This window comes from Mytilus galloprovincialis, chromosome 4, assembly GCF_965363235.1.
Source record: "Mytilus galloprovincialis chromosome 4, xbMytGall1.hap1.1, whole genome shotgun sequence".
Classification (NCBI taxonomy): Eukaryota; Metazoa; Mollusca; class Bivalvia; order Mytilida; family Mytilidae; genus Mytilus; species Mytilus galloprovincialis.
In genome coordinates, this window is record NC_134841.1 from 23,092,054 (window position 1) to 23,107,480 (window position 15,427).

The 15,427-nt window shown below is 31.4% G+C and overlaps 1 protein-coding gene across 1 annotated transcript; it reads left to right on the forward strand.

Annotated features, from left to right (window-relative positions):
- Positions 1-614: 614 nt before the first annotated feature.
- Positions 615-11,591, forward strand: LOC143071651 (uncharacterized). Its single transcript, XM_076246116.1, has 8 exons — positions 615-677; positions 2,491-2,817; positions 4,570-4,608; positions 5,974-6,078; positions 6,811-6,841; positions 7,543-7,715; positions 8,907-9,086; positions 11,327-11,591. Exons 1-8 carry the CDS (start codon positions 656-658, stop codon positions 11,368-11,370), a joined length of 921 nt encoding a protein of 306 aa, XP_076102231.1. The 5' UTR covers positions 615-655; the 3' UTR covers positions 11,371-11,591.
- The last annotated feature ends 3,836 nt before the right edge of the window (positions 11,592-15,427 follow it).

Sequence of the window (15,427 nt, forward strand, 5' to 3'; positions counted from 1 at the left end):
AACTGACAATAATAAAAAAAAAAAAAGACAATGATATTGAATCAAGGAATATCGAAGACTTTTCGGCTAGTTTCTTTGGACAGCCGGATATGTAAAATAAACTTTGGTACAGATTGTTTTTAAATCAAGTCAACAAGCAAACATTACTAGAGGTATCAATTTAAAATTGATCAAGTTGTTTATTTTGTTAGACTGACTTCAAATCCAATGAAATACTTGGTGTTTGACATTTCCCATGCAGGGATGTCGACACAAAGACAGTGAACTATAATCTGCTAAAGCGTCCCAAGAAAATGCTTGTACCAAGTCAGGAATATGACAGCTGTTATTCATTTGTTTGATGAGTTAGAGCTTTTGATTTTGTCATTTGATTACGGACCTTCCGTTTTGAATATTCCTCGGTGTTCGGCATTTTTGTTATTTTATTTTTAACTTACGTCGTCTTTAAAGTAAAAAAAAATCAAGGAACTATTCCCAAAATAAAAAGATCCAATTTTATAGAGTTTGAAATTAACAGCAGAAAGCTTATTCTATATTTATATCCAGGTGAATATTTGTTATACAGCAGTAACAATTTACTGTTTTCTAATGTGTTTCAGATTGTATAATGAAGATACTTTTACAGTTACTGACCATCGTTGCTTTAGAATGTATAATGATTGTTACAACGAGAATTCGTAAGTTATTTTAATTAAAGTTTGTATCTCAAATCATGCCGCACGATGGGTAAATACATAAGTTCTGGACCTATATTAAGCTTTTTATAATAGAGGCAGAATATTAAAATAAAAATTGAATTCGCAGAAAATAAAAGAATATAAAAGTAAAAAGGTGTGGTAGGATTGCCAATGAGACAGCTTTCCACAAGAAAACAAATGAAACAGAAATTAACAAATATAGGTCACCATACGTTCTTCAACAATGAATAAAACCCATACCGCATAGTGAGATTGTAAATGACATCTAAATGACAAATGTAAAACGTCCAGTGGCAAGCATTTCACGCAATCTAATATTTATGATGATACTATTACCAATGTTATTTCAACTGATCGGGCGGGGCTTACGTTTAAATTTGCATAAGGACAGTCTATTTGACGATGTGTGTGATAAGGATGGTTGCCGTTATAATTATTACTGATTTCTGATCACCCATCAGTGTCATCAAGTGAATTTACAAAATAATTACTAGACACTTCATTGATGAGTTTATCCTAAAACACCTATCTATAGATGGACTGGTTTTTTTATGAGCGAACTGGTTAAACTCCGCCCAGACAAGTGAAATAAATCGAGTAATATTTATAAACACAATTTGATTGATATTATTAAGATTTTATTACAGTAGTCCCTTATAATCAACATATATTGTCAAATTACAAACATTATTCAAGTAGAACACTACATGCTTTGCTCACACTTTCCGGAGTGTGTGTCTTGTTGATATACATAGAGTATTGTGAATATGCCACTTGACGTTCAAACAGCAACTGGTATAAATGTATTGTGAATTCATATTTTGAACTTATTTCAAATAAAATTTAGAAAGGAAATGGGGAATGTATCAAAGCGACAACAACCCGACCATAGAGCAGCGTGCAGACAACAACCGAAGGCCAACAATGGGTCTTCAATGTAGCGAGAAACTCCCGCACCCGTAGACGTCCTTCGGCTGGCCCCTTAAAAAATATGTATACTAGTACAGTGATAATGGACGTCATACTAAACTCCGAATTATACACAAGAAACTAAAATTAAAATTCATACAAGACAAACAAAGCCCAGAGGCTCCTGACTTGGGACAGGCGCAAAATTGCGGCGGGGTTAAACATGTTTATGAGATCTCAACCCTCCCCTTTACCTCTAGCCAATGTAGAAAAGTAAACGCATACCAATACGCACACTATAAGTCAGTTCAAGTGAAGTCCGAATCCGATGTCAGAAGATGTAATAAAATAAAATAAATAAAATGACAATAATACATAAATAACAACAGACTACTAGCAGTTAACTGACATGCCAGCCCCAGACCTCAATTGTCTTCATCATATGAATATCAAATGTCTATAATTGTGACATTTTGACCGAGTTTAAAATCGCATTGCGAGTAAAGAATGCATAACAGGAGAGTCCTGATCTCGGTACTTTTTGGACTGACTTTATTTCATCACTCATTCCGCTGAGACACATAACATACGCGTAACAAGAGCAACACAATTCAGTGCCAATTTCTATATGCCATAAGTCGCATATTCTTTCTTATTTTTGTAATGTTTGTCCACTTTCTGTTTTCTATGGGTATTTCTAAATTTCAACACCTCTATTTTGTTTATGGAGAAAATGTAAATTCCCTTATTTGTTTTCGTCACCTTCTTTGTCTTCTTATTTTATTATCGAGATTTGAACATTGGGATATGCTGTTGCCTTAATTTATATTAACGCTCGCTTTCAAGTGCATATGCATTTACATTGTCTTGCTATCTATTTTAGTTCCAGATTCCTGTAAGGTGAGGTCATCGATTGGATGTAATACCTTAACTCAATGTTCTTTACATGTTACTTTTCATTTGGCAAAGTCTCTTGTTAAAGGAGAGTACCTTATTTACTGGAGAATAAATGGTACCAAAACAAATAGTAATTTTACAGAAGTTGAATACAAAGGCCCTTGTATGTCTCGATCAATTTGTGCAATGATGGTGACAGCTACATTAAAATTACCCCGTACTACCGAAGCCTATGGAATGTATACAGTAAAACTGTACAACAACAAGGAACAAGTGCAGTGTTCTACACCAGTTTGTAAAAATTGTATCATAGGTCAGTATTGTAAGTTTAATGAATAAAGACTCCTATGTGTAACAATTTTACTATATTTTTATCCACTGAAAAGCGATTCAATGATTATAGGTTTTGCCCTAATTGCCCTTGCAATTTAAGATATCGCTTTTGGTTCGACGATATTAGAATGTAAGCTGTTAAAATATTAAGGGCTCCAACTCAGTCTTCTGTTCTTTGCTCCGTAAACCACATGTGCAAACAGATAAATCATATAAATATAATTTTGAAAATTTGAAATTATGCTTTTATTTCAAAAGCATGAACAATCATTCAGACTTCAAAATGACAAGAAAAAATGTGTCTCGATATTTCGACTTTGCTATCCATCTTTGAGTATAGTCATCTTAACTAACAAATTTCTACCGTCACATAACGCAAGCTTCATGCAAGTATGGGTTCATGTAATTTTGGAAACTTGAAAATACTTCCATAAGAACCGATCGAATGAAGATCAATAAACTTGATTCAAACTTTTCTAATTTCGCAATTCATTTGATCTTGCCTATAATCTTGCTATACATGAATAAACAAAATGGGTAACGTGATTTAGTCGACTTGTAATGATTTCCGTATACTTAATCATATAAAGATATATTAGTATATACAAAATTAATCAATGAATTTGGAATCTCAAACTATGATTTTATTATGCAAATTTGAAAAATCATTTATACAAAAAGTCATGCACTTCAGTTAAAATGAAAAAAAAAATCTACAATCAATTGTATCTTCCAAAAGTATACCTTAAGTTGAATTTAACGAACGCATATTTCTTTTCAACAACCCAATTGTGGACCAATATAAAAAAAAACAAGTACATTGACGCTTCGGAAATTACCTAGTACTAAAAAGATCACTTTCTTTGACTATCTTTGATAAGGAAGTAATGTTGCACATTTTACCTAAAAATGTAATACAATTCAAACTAAAGTTGAGAATGGAATTGACTGTTTTGTCTCTAGTACCTCCACTCAGATTTATATTTATCTTTTACATTTTCTACATAACACACAGGATTTTTTATCTTTACCATATCATAAATGCGCCCGTCATTTAAAATGATTAGGAATTAAGAAATTTGGGTAAGTAAAATCACAAACACATCCGAACTCCGAAAAATATTCAAAAAGGAAAGTCCCTTATCAAATGGCCATGGCAAAATCAAAATCTCAAAATTTAACACATCAATCTTATGGATACGAAATATCATATTTCTGACTTGGTACAGACATTGTCTTATGCAGAAAATGATGGATTTAACCTGGTTGCATAGCTAGCTAAACCTTTCACTTGCATGACGGTCTAAAAAAAATCAATTATATTTACAACGATGTGTGAACAAAACAAACAAATAGGTAAAAATGGCAACAAAGAAAAAAAAAAAACAAACAACAAGTCATTGCAAAAATACAGCGTTTTGAAAAGTATTCTCGTTGATTGATATGTTAGGATTATGCAATGAAGTAATAAAATAGCATTCCTTATATAATAATAACATTTAGAAGATGGTATTCGCATTATAAAAAAAAGCAATTAGCATAAAAGGTCATAAGAGAGCACGAAAAGTAATTGTGTTAAACAATACACATAAGAAGGGAATCAAACGATAAGTATGTTTAAAGACGAAGAGACAGTCATACTTAATTTGGATCATTTGAAACTGAAGAATTAAACTCTGCAATTCTATACAATGCAAAATATCATTATTCACTTTTGTTATTTATTATTCAGATGATCAGCAAGAGGAAGAAGATCATACAGTATCAACTGGTACATACATTATATATTATATGTATTATAGGTTGTATTTCTGTAAATATTGACAATACAATTTCCCATAGGAACTCCTTTTACGGCTAAAACTGTACAACTTTTACTATGAAGTTTTGAAAAAAATCTTATCCTAGAATTGAAAGTTCATATGCACCACAATGTTTTTCAAAGGTCAAAATATAGGGCTGTGCGGTATATTTTCAACGTTTATATGCCCTGAACTTCTCGGAGTTTAAACTACCTACCTCGAATGAAAGGTTACCACAGATTTCAATGTAAACAATATGCACATGTTTATTTACTGGTAACATTCCCAAGTAATGTCTCTGTGAGATGGAACACAGAGAACATAACTGGGAACCAGTATGTAAACAAAATTAATTTTCTATGAATATTTTCCCAAAAGAGGCGTGTTTTGAGAAACAGCTGTATTTACAAAACGGTTGATGATTGACATGTAGTGGTTAATCATACTGTATAGTACTGCAGATCACATGGCTCAATTCTAAAAACACATAGTACACTACAATTGTAAAAAGTAAAATCTTAAAAATACTGAACTCCGAGGAAAATTCAAAACAGAAAGTCCCTAATCAAATGGCAAAATCAAAAGCTCAAACACATTAAACGAAAGGATAACAACCGTCATATTCCTCCTGACTTGGTACAGGCATTTTCTTATGTACAAAATGGTAAATTGAACCTGGATTTATAGCTAGCTAAACTTCTAACTAATTGTCTTACAGTGGTAACATTTAAATAAATGCTTTGTTCTACAAATATGCTACTTTACAATACAAATATCTAATAGTCTTGATTCGGTATCAATTGTCTTTTTTTTATGTAACAATGTAGTTGTTTTGTCATTGGTGACCTTATAATGAGTCAATTGACATGTTAGTTGTCTCAATAACATCAGATACAAAAATCCAAGGAGCTCACCCAACAAGCACAACTAGGAAACTAACTAAGACTTCAAAGAGACAATACAAATACATATTATTGCAGAGCAACTTAATGTATAAAACCTTATAGAAAACATTTAAAAAATATTGCTTGAATTGCTCAATTTACTAAATGCTCTGTGTACTCGTTTCAATGGTTGTTATCTAAATATTACAATCTTTATCTCGAACTACAGTACCTGGCCTCACAGTCATAAAACTTTCGAGCATGATTTTTGTACTCAGACTCGAAAATCAACCAATCAAATTGCTGGATTTCATGTTTCGAGCATGATTTTTGTGCTTCGAGCACTGAGCAAAGTTTAATGCCTTCAAAGCCAGGCCAAAAGTATTTGTTTGCTGTATAGTTCCTATAAAAACGCATTTTATATGTATTTTTCTTTCATTTGTTTAACAGATACACCAAACAATATCTACATTTATATCATCGCTGGTAGTGTTTTAATGTTGATGACAGTTATAATAAGTTGTACGATTGTATTACATGTAGTAAGAAAGAAAGGTAAGAAATAAAGCAATATCATAGATTAGTTGTTTAAAATATCTTACAATTACAAACATGTTATATAAAAATGTAATTATCAGTATTTTATCACAGATAAAGTTTCCCTTCAATTTGTATTTCTGTTAAATATCGTTTTGGTTTCGATGAGTTTTGAATTTACATATTATACGATTACAATTGGGTTTTTTTTTCTCGGGCAAACTCAATGAGACATTTATGCAATGAAATCGATATCCCATACCCCACGCAAATTTGTAAACGTTATCGTTTTACGATGGAAAGTAATTAAAAGAGATGGGAAGACGAGACCCAAACCGAACAACATAGTATAACTAGAAAAGACTGATAGCAACATTTGGTCTACGAAAGCTTATAATAGATTAATCATGGATACCAAGAAATATTTATATTGTACGCCATACGCACGTTTCGTCTGTATTTAAGTACTTGAGACGACTAACACACAGGAAGTAGACTAATGTTAAGAATACCGTATTGTATATTTTAAGAAAGAGCCCGTATATTTGAATTATTTTGACATGATATCTGCACGTAATAATAGATTGCACTTTTAAGTGATTCGCGAGTCACTTCACGTGAAAAACTTTTGAATATGCATGCAAAAACACATTTCATAATGAGCAAATATTTGAAAACTAGTGTATTACAATCATAATTTATGATTTTCTTTAACTGACATACATGTGTTCAATTGTTATTCTTTTACAGCCGGGAGAAGACCTGTAGAGATTCAAACGAGGTATTGTATGCCTTTTTTCAAATGTATATAAAACAGTGGGTGGTTATAATCAGATAATTTATATAAGTCGGTCTCTGTTTAATTAAAAAAGTATTAAAAAGATACACGTGGTTTAAAAATTTAGAAAATTATTTAGTAAGACTAGTAAGACAAACCATCAACGTATCAAAAAATTGCTTATCACCATTTTATATATAGATATCATCACTACGATTTGATTGTATTCTAAAGTCCATGTTAAAGATCGTACTTCGACCTATAATGGTTTACTTTTACAAATTGTGACTTCAGGATGGATGTCTCATTGACACTCATACCACACCTTCTTATATCTAATTAATTCATTTTTCAAACCATCAAGTATCATATTTTCAAACCTACAAGTATTATATTTTCAGACTGTCAAGTAATATATTTTTCAGGCTTACAAGTATTATATTTTCAGACCGTCAAGTAATATATTTTTCAGACTGATAAGTATTATATTTTCAGAACTACAAGTATTATATTTTCAGACCGTCCAATAATATATTTTTAGACCTACAAGTATTATATTTTCAGATCGTCAAGTCAATATATTTTTCAGATTTACAAGTATTATATTTTCAGATCTACACGTATTATATTTTCAGACCTATAAGTATTATATTTTCAGACCGTAAAGTATTATATTTTCAGACCTGCAAGTATTATATTTTCAGACCTACAAGTATTATATCTAATGACCAAGTATCCGCTGACGAGCCATCAGTAGCTGTATCAAATCACACATATGCTTCTGTTCAATTAAGTGTGCCAAGTAGATACCAGGGGTTACTATCAAGAAACGTCAGTCGACATCACTACAATAACCCAAGATTTCAAGATATTCAAGGTGATTTAAAGCAAGTTGTTATGTTAGTTTTAACAATTATGGTATTTTATTAAGGAAGAGTAAGTTAGATGTGTTGAATGCTAAACGGTTATCATGATATTGACACGCATGATTTAAAGCAGCGGTGAATGTATGTCAAATAATGAAATAAAGTAGCCATTTTGCTTGACCAATGCGACATTTGTAAAAAGATACCCCGGTAGTAGGGACACAGAAGTTAGTTTGGTATATTATTTCCCACTCACCAGTCAAATATGGTTTCTTATATCTTACTTTCTCAACTGTATCAACTGGTGCATTGTAAATTTTGATGCATGTATCTATGTCTGATTATATATAGATATGTTAAATATGTTAAATTAAATGCGATCTTGTAGTGAACACACAACACTATACTGTGTAATTGTTTTCTCTACAATTTCTAGATAAGAAAGAATTTATTTTCGAAAGGTTAAAACGAGGAAAAATAAGTCTTTTTATCTATGCTTTATTTACTTATTAAGTACTTAGTATATACAGCTGATGTGCAATGAATTTCATTAATTCAGGCAAATATAGAGATACATGTACATCCGAATTTACTCTTACACTTGGTAAACTAACATAAAGATATGATAAACGAATCATAATGTTGAGGTATTCAGTTGTTAAAATATTGTTAGAACGCAATATAATATCTATATCCATGCTTAAAAGAAAAATGAACAATAGGAAAGGAAATGGCGATATGTTTTAATTTGTTTTTATTGATGACGATTTTGAATAGGAGATGGAAACATTGTCTTTTGTTTTTTTTGTTGCACATCAGTGTTTCTGTTGTTTCGTTGTTTTCTTCTAGTTGTTGATGTGTTTCCCTCGGTTTTAGTTTGAAACCCGGATTTGGTTTCTCTCAATCGATTTATTATGACTTTTGAACAGCGGTATACTACTGTTGCCTTTATTTAATGGTGTTGGTTATTCCAAAATATACTTTGGAAAGGTATCTGTTAATTTTGCGATAGCTTGTGTCTTTAATAGTTTTTGATTGTCCATAGCAAACTCGTTTCTTTGATAAGTTCTTTTTGTAACATTTTTGCTGTCCATAAATTTTCCTTTTGCTTCTAACATATATTCAAGTAATATTCAAATTTCTATTGACAGCATGATATTTAAATAAAAATTGTACATTACCAGAAAATCGTATTTTTGTAGATGAGAGTCAAGGGGATTCAGCTTTTGCTTCGACACTTACTATGTTAAGTTCTGACCAGAACAACGACAACCAACGAACAGAAAGAACAGAGGAACCACAACTGACGCGCATACCAATCAATATACTAGTATCAAGATTAGAGCAGATTCAAACTAACCAGAGTATGCCTAATTTACTAGGTATGGTTTTTCCATTTTTTCCATTTTTTATTAATATACTACCAGTTATTACTATTCACCGTTCCAGTACTGATATACAAGTGAACAGTTAAATTATATACCAGTTGCAATAAATATTATCAACCTGATGACCGACAAATGAACAAAGTAATGCATGATTCACCGTTTTACATATACTGTATCTTTTTAAACAAACTACATTTGTTGATTCATTATTAGGACCTGTAAAAGACGGGAGGGCATGTTGTATAGGTATAATTTGATGTGTAGCATATATCTATTAACCATTCCATACTAACTATACGCAAAGAAAAAAGTTAAGCACACCCACGTTTTTTTCGAATTGACAAATATTGTTTGGCTTTATAAATATTTTGATATGAGCGTCACTGATGAGTTTTATGAAGACGAAACGCGCGTCTGGCGTACTAAATTATAATCCTGGTACCTTTGATAACTATTTACTATAAGGAACATAGGATCCTTGGACAATTGGTGCCATAATTAAAAATATATTGCAATATATCAGGCCAGGGTTTCCCCTGGGTCAATTATTTTTTTCGCCACCTCTTTAGCCAAAACAATATATTTTTCGCCACTTTATTATTTTTTTCGCCAAATATATTTTTCTAATAAAATTTTATTTCCCCCCCCCCCCTTTCCGCTAAACAAGAAGTGATTTTTACAACAAAACGAAGAATCTTATCACTTGGAATTGATCCCTCGTGTAAGGTGTAGTCATTACATTGAAGGGTTACTCTCATGACAACCACTTGAATATATTTCTTCATAATGACAGTTTTCTTTTCTAGACCATCGTAAATAAGTAAAACTATATGCTTGAAACACGTGTGTTACTGAAACGACTTTGAAGTACCCACTCAATGATCTATATGAAAGTTAAATGATAAAGTTTTAAATCAGCGACCTTTCTAGCTTTTGAAGATTTTTCGTCATAACAACAATTTTCTTTTCAAAAGAAGGAGAGGAAGCGTAAACTTTGCTTCAAACACGTGCGTCGCAAAGCGGTAAATAAATCCCTTTTATGACATGCGAAAGAAGCCATTTAACCATATCATTTTGTCATATCATACAATCAACACCTTTATTAATTAGGCCTTTGATGTCGATAGCTATAAATGCAATCAGCTGATTATTGATTTTCTGTCAAAATCTTAACGAGTTCAAGGTGAATTCCGAGTATTGTCTGATCGGTAAACATGGTAAAGTCAAAGAAACCCGAAAAAAGTAAATAAACAAGATGGCTGAAAATAAATCGTCATATATATTTCTTTCGCCAATGACGAATTTTAATCGCCACAATTATTATTTTTTCGCAAATTGCGAAAATGGCGACCGCCAGCGGAAACCCTGCTTAACTTTTTTCTTTGTGTATATAATGACTTAGGTATGATCTAATTTTCTACATCTTCAACAATACTTATACAAGTGTCAATAAATCCGCAAAAGTCTACACCAATCGTTGTCTTGAACAAACTGTTACTCTCAAATGTCTGTCTTTAAACGGATTTTTATATTGATTAAAATTAAAAAAAAAATATATTGAACTCAAGATTACAGATGTAATTTATTAAGGGAGTTCGCTTCTCAGTTTCAAAGTAATTAACTTTTCAAAAAACTAGTTTATATAGATAGGGGATTAATAAAGGAATCCAAAGAGCAAAAAAAAAATATAGGTCACCGTGCTTGTTTTAGAGATATTAGCCATTAAAATTTTGGCGGGAAAATATTCTCTCTTGACTTTTCATAGCTTTTTCATTGACAAGTTGAAGTTCTCAAAAACTGTTAAAAAGTAATTAAAATTTTATAAGACTTTTACAGATGGCTTATCATTATACATGTAAAAGATTTACAAAAAGAAGAATGGTGGTCACCGGGCAAATTTTTTCAAGGCATTCAAATGGTTAAAGTCAGAGGATTCCGAAAATCTGACAAAAATTCTAAAACGTGACAAGCCAGCTTCCTTAAGCACAGTTCAAAGGATGAAAACAAATTAACCACAATGAAGAAAAAAATCCTTAAAACTGAACTAAAAGAAATAAGAATTGAGACATACGAACCCAAACAAAAATGTTTTATATGAAGTTTCTTTTTGTTGAGAAAAATAAAAGTTTTCAGTCTTAAATATATTCTCATTCAACTTTTGTGTTTTCTTTATTTGTATAAAGAGTGTCTTCTACTTAAAATATTAACAAGAACATTTCTGTTTTTGTTTTTAGTACACGATTACCAGAATATCAGAAGAACAAGGAGACTTACATGATACTGTGACATCATATCAACAACGTTGGAAAAGTAAAACACACTTTCATTTCGTGTCGTGACACATTTTCTCTGATGTTATTGAAAGAAGGAATAACAGAAAAGTGCATATTCAAAAGCTCAAAGAAAAGATTAATAGACCATAGAATTCAGTGGTTGTAGTTTGTTGTTGTATATCATATTTGTTTTTCTGTCATTATTTTGTACATAAATCAGGCCGTTAATTTTCTCGTTTGAATTGATTAACATTTTGATTTTAGGGCCTTTTTAAGCTGAATATCAGGTAAGAGTTTTATCCATTTCAAGAGCCCGTACGGTGACCAATAATTGTTTCTATGTCGTTTGGTATATTGTGGAGAGTTTCTCATTGGAGATAATAGCACATCTTCTTTTTTGCATATAACATATAATAGTATACAATACTATCTTTCACTTCTTCTTACTACATTTGTATCAACTTCAAGATTTACCTGCATTTTTTTAAAACCGGTTTTTTTCTAAAGTGAATATTTTCGAAGGGTTAAATATTTCGCAGTGGTGACTTGCCATGGCTTTGTTTGGACTTGTTTGTTTGCTTTTTGGCCTTGAATGTTTGTCCCTAATATTTTATTAATTGTGCATTTGCATTCAGATATCGCAGATCAAATTTATTCGTTTATAGTGTATTAATGTACGTTTTTTGATTGAGTTAAGCATGCCAATTGATATTTTACCGTGTGTTTTTCTATATTGTGAAGTTATGCTATTGTTTCAGAAAAAAGGAAAAGGTTTGGATCCATTAAAAAGTTGAATCCCGCTGCAAATGTTTGCACCTGTCCTTAGTCAGGAATCTGATGTACAGTAGTTGTCGTTTGTTTATGTCATTTATACGTGTTTCTCGTTTTTTAAAATTTATATAGAACAGACCGTTGGTTTTCCCGTTTGAATGGTTTTTCACTAGTAATTTTGGGCCCTTTATAGCTTGTTGTTCGGTGTGAGCCAATGCTCCGTGTTGAAGGCCGTACATTGACCTATAATGGTTTACTGTTTTTTTAAATTGTTATTTGGACGGAGAGTTGTCTCATTGGCACTCACACAACATCTTCCTATATCTATCATTTGTATGCAAACATATGACACTCAATATGTTTTGACAAAATAAATCATTTGTATATATTTATAAATGAATTGTACTTTTTTATTCTATTTTATTGTTATATTGTACTAATAGTCATAAATCGTATTTTGATATTTGTTTGTTATTCGTACTTTTTTTTTTACCTTAAAAGAACCTTCCTACTGTATTTCATTTATTTTAGAAAAATTAAGCTGATTCAAAATAATAATAATATAATAATAAAACTGATGCCAAGACCACAACATTGTGCTGAAACCTATCTATTTCGCATGCATTGATTTAGTTTTTACTATTAACTTACAAATAAAGTTATAATAGATACGAGGATTGAAATTTTGTATTTGCGCTTCAAAAGACTCATCAGTGACGCGCCTACAAAAGACTAGTTTAAACATATTTTATTTGCTGAAAGCAAAATGGATAAGACATAAGTAAATCATACTTATGAAGTCTTCTCCATAATACAATATAAAATTACAATAATATACTAATGGACATGCATATAAAGCAAACCGTTTATAGAATATATTACTTCCTTTCAAAGGTAAAAAGAGAAGAGAAAGAAAAAAAGACAAAAAGAAAGTTTGAAAAGTCATCTAATTCTATGATGATGACGTATGTGTTGATGATGACGATGATGTTCCGTGCCAGTACCAATAACGCTCTATCAAGGCATAAAATCTGTTTGATCATTTATCAAATTTTGAACATGTTCGAGCATTTGAATATTTTGTTCGTTTGAAAGTTCCAAGTGTCCGCAAATTAACATTTTTGTATCTAACTGTTAAAAGAATAAGGGAATAAACGCTTCAGTAGTAAGGGAAAGTCTACAAAATGGATCAATACTATCATGACCATTTTGCAACGGATAGTTGGTTGTACTTTGTACACATCGAGGAACAAGATTAAATAGGTACACTTGTGCATGCCTTTGGTTCATGTTATAAAACATCTGTAATTTTCTTCTCTCAAAAAGAGATTCCCAGCCAACCTCAGAACATAGTTTCAATTTAAGTAAACATAGGTAGATCGATTACTATTCTGGCAGCCTCTAATTGCAAATTTTCTAATTTATGTGAATAGCCTATCCTACAATTATCCCACACTTCCGTGGCATATTAAGAAATGGGTCGAATAGAAAACTAAGTATAGTTTTTCTAAACTGTTTCGAGGTAACCGGTATTTACATTTAAGTGTTTCTCTACACTTGTAATTATACTTTCAATATGGTTGTTCCATTTTTCGACACTGCTAAAATTAACTCCCAGATGCTTATTAGTTTTACTTATAGGTATATTTTTACCATTTAAGGACAAACTATGGTGTGGAGTCTACAAAAAACCCATCAGTGACACATACAAAAAGTAATAAAGGCCAAAACAATACGAAGTCGACAATCATATAACGTTTCTAATAAAAATGAAGAAAAAGTAAGAAAATTACAACATTTAATTTATGTTACATGCATTACCATCTGGACAGCACATGGACTTCCTTTACCACCAACAAATATAAAAAAAAACGACCAAAACATGACCTTATCTGTATAACCTTTAAAACGACAGACCTGAAACCAAAACCCGATCAACCTAATTAATCTATAGCAGTAATTACCAGAATGGACAACTAACACTAGTGTTGCTCATGGACAAAAACAACATAGAAATTAGTAGTACTCTCGTTGACCTACGGCTCACTGGAGTTAAAATCAACATGAAGATACGGCTCGCAGTATTTGATTACATCATTGCCAAACAGTTCATATCAGTTGTTATCTACAAGCATCATCGGTATACATGAGTTGTTATCAATTCGTAATAGCAGGGGTCACTTTAATTGATATCTTCTTTTACAAACAATTAGTATGGAACAAGTTATGTAAACTAAAGGTTTATAAAGCTATCAACAGCTGTAGTCGGGTTTTACTTTATATGAGGCTGTAAACTGTTGTGAGATGTTTCTAAATAACGATATCAACTATAAGTAAGCTTTGGAAAGGCATACTGAACTTAAAAAAAAAATGCTGTTAACAACGACCAAACCTTTTGTTCCAAAATAAAATTGAATAAGTACTTTGAAATTCCTTATGACCAATATTGAAAATCTACCAGTTCACTACGAAGATGTTCATTTTAACCCCTCTCCTTTCTGCTTATTGTAACATCTAATGGGACTATCATTATCAGTGTTACCTCTCTGGAGATTTCATCAGTACCTTATGTAGTGCTATACAGCTATGTTTAAAAGTAGAACGGATTGGCCTTGGCCTATATACCATAAATAGTACCAACTTTCTGCACCAGATGCGCATTTCGATCATCAATGTCTCTTTAGTGATGCTCGAGGCTAACATATTTGAAAGATTAAAGATTATTAAAACCTGATGAGCTATAAACTAAAAAAGGGGGAAAAAATATAGCCAAAACTTGACAGGGAATCAGAGCTTTGCATGAGTGAGATTCATTCCTTAATTTTTAATAATTTCCAAAATTTTGTAACATATAATGATTAACATAAAGAGTAATATAAAGTGAATGGCAATCGATCATCAAACAGTCACGTTAAGAGGGCAACATTATGACGAGGATACGTTAAATTTGTGGTACACCACAATTGACTCATTTTGTCCTCGTTAATCACTTATCAAAGAATGATACTAATTATTGATTTCTTTTAAATTTTAAATAACAAGAACAAGGCTCGAAATTCAGGAGAGAGAGGAAATATCTCCCAAAACATCTAAATCACATCAACTCATTGATTTGTTGAAAGAAATGAACAGCACCATCATAAATGTAACAATGTGAAAATTCACAAATAAAACACCAATTACCATGTCAAAAATAGCTTGGATTCAATATCATAATGCATATGAGCCAGTAAAAGAATGTATTTGTTTCTCTTTTTTTTTAAGTAAATAAATGTCTTCGGGTAGGACAAA

What these genes read in the sequence shown, in the direction of transcription:
- LOC143071651 (XM_076246116.1), top strand. Translation starts at nt 656, where the DNA reads ATGATTGTTACAACGAGAATTC. An exon ending in ACATGTAGTAAGAAAGAAAG is followed by an intron (nt 6,079 to 6,810) that starts GTAAGAAATAAA and finishes ATTCTTTTACAG; the next exon opens with CCGGGAGAAGACCTGTAGAG. An exon ending in GAGTATGCCTAATTTACTAG is followed by an intron (nt 9,087 to 11,326) that starts GTATGGTTTTTC and finishes TTTTGTTTTTAG; the next exon opens with TACACGATTACCAGAATATC.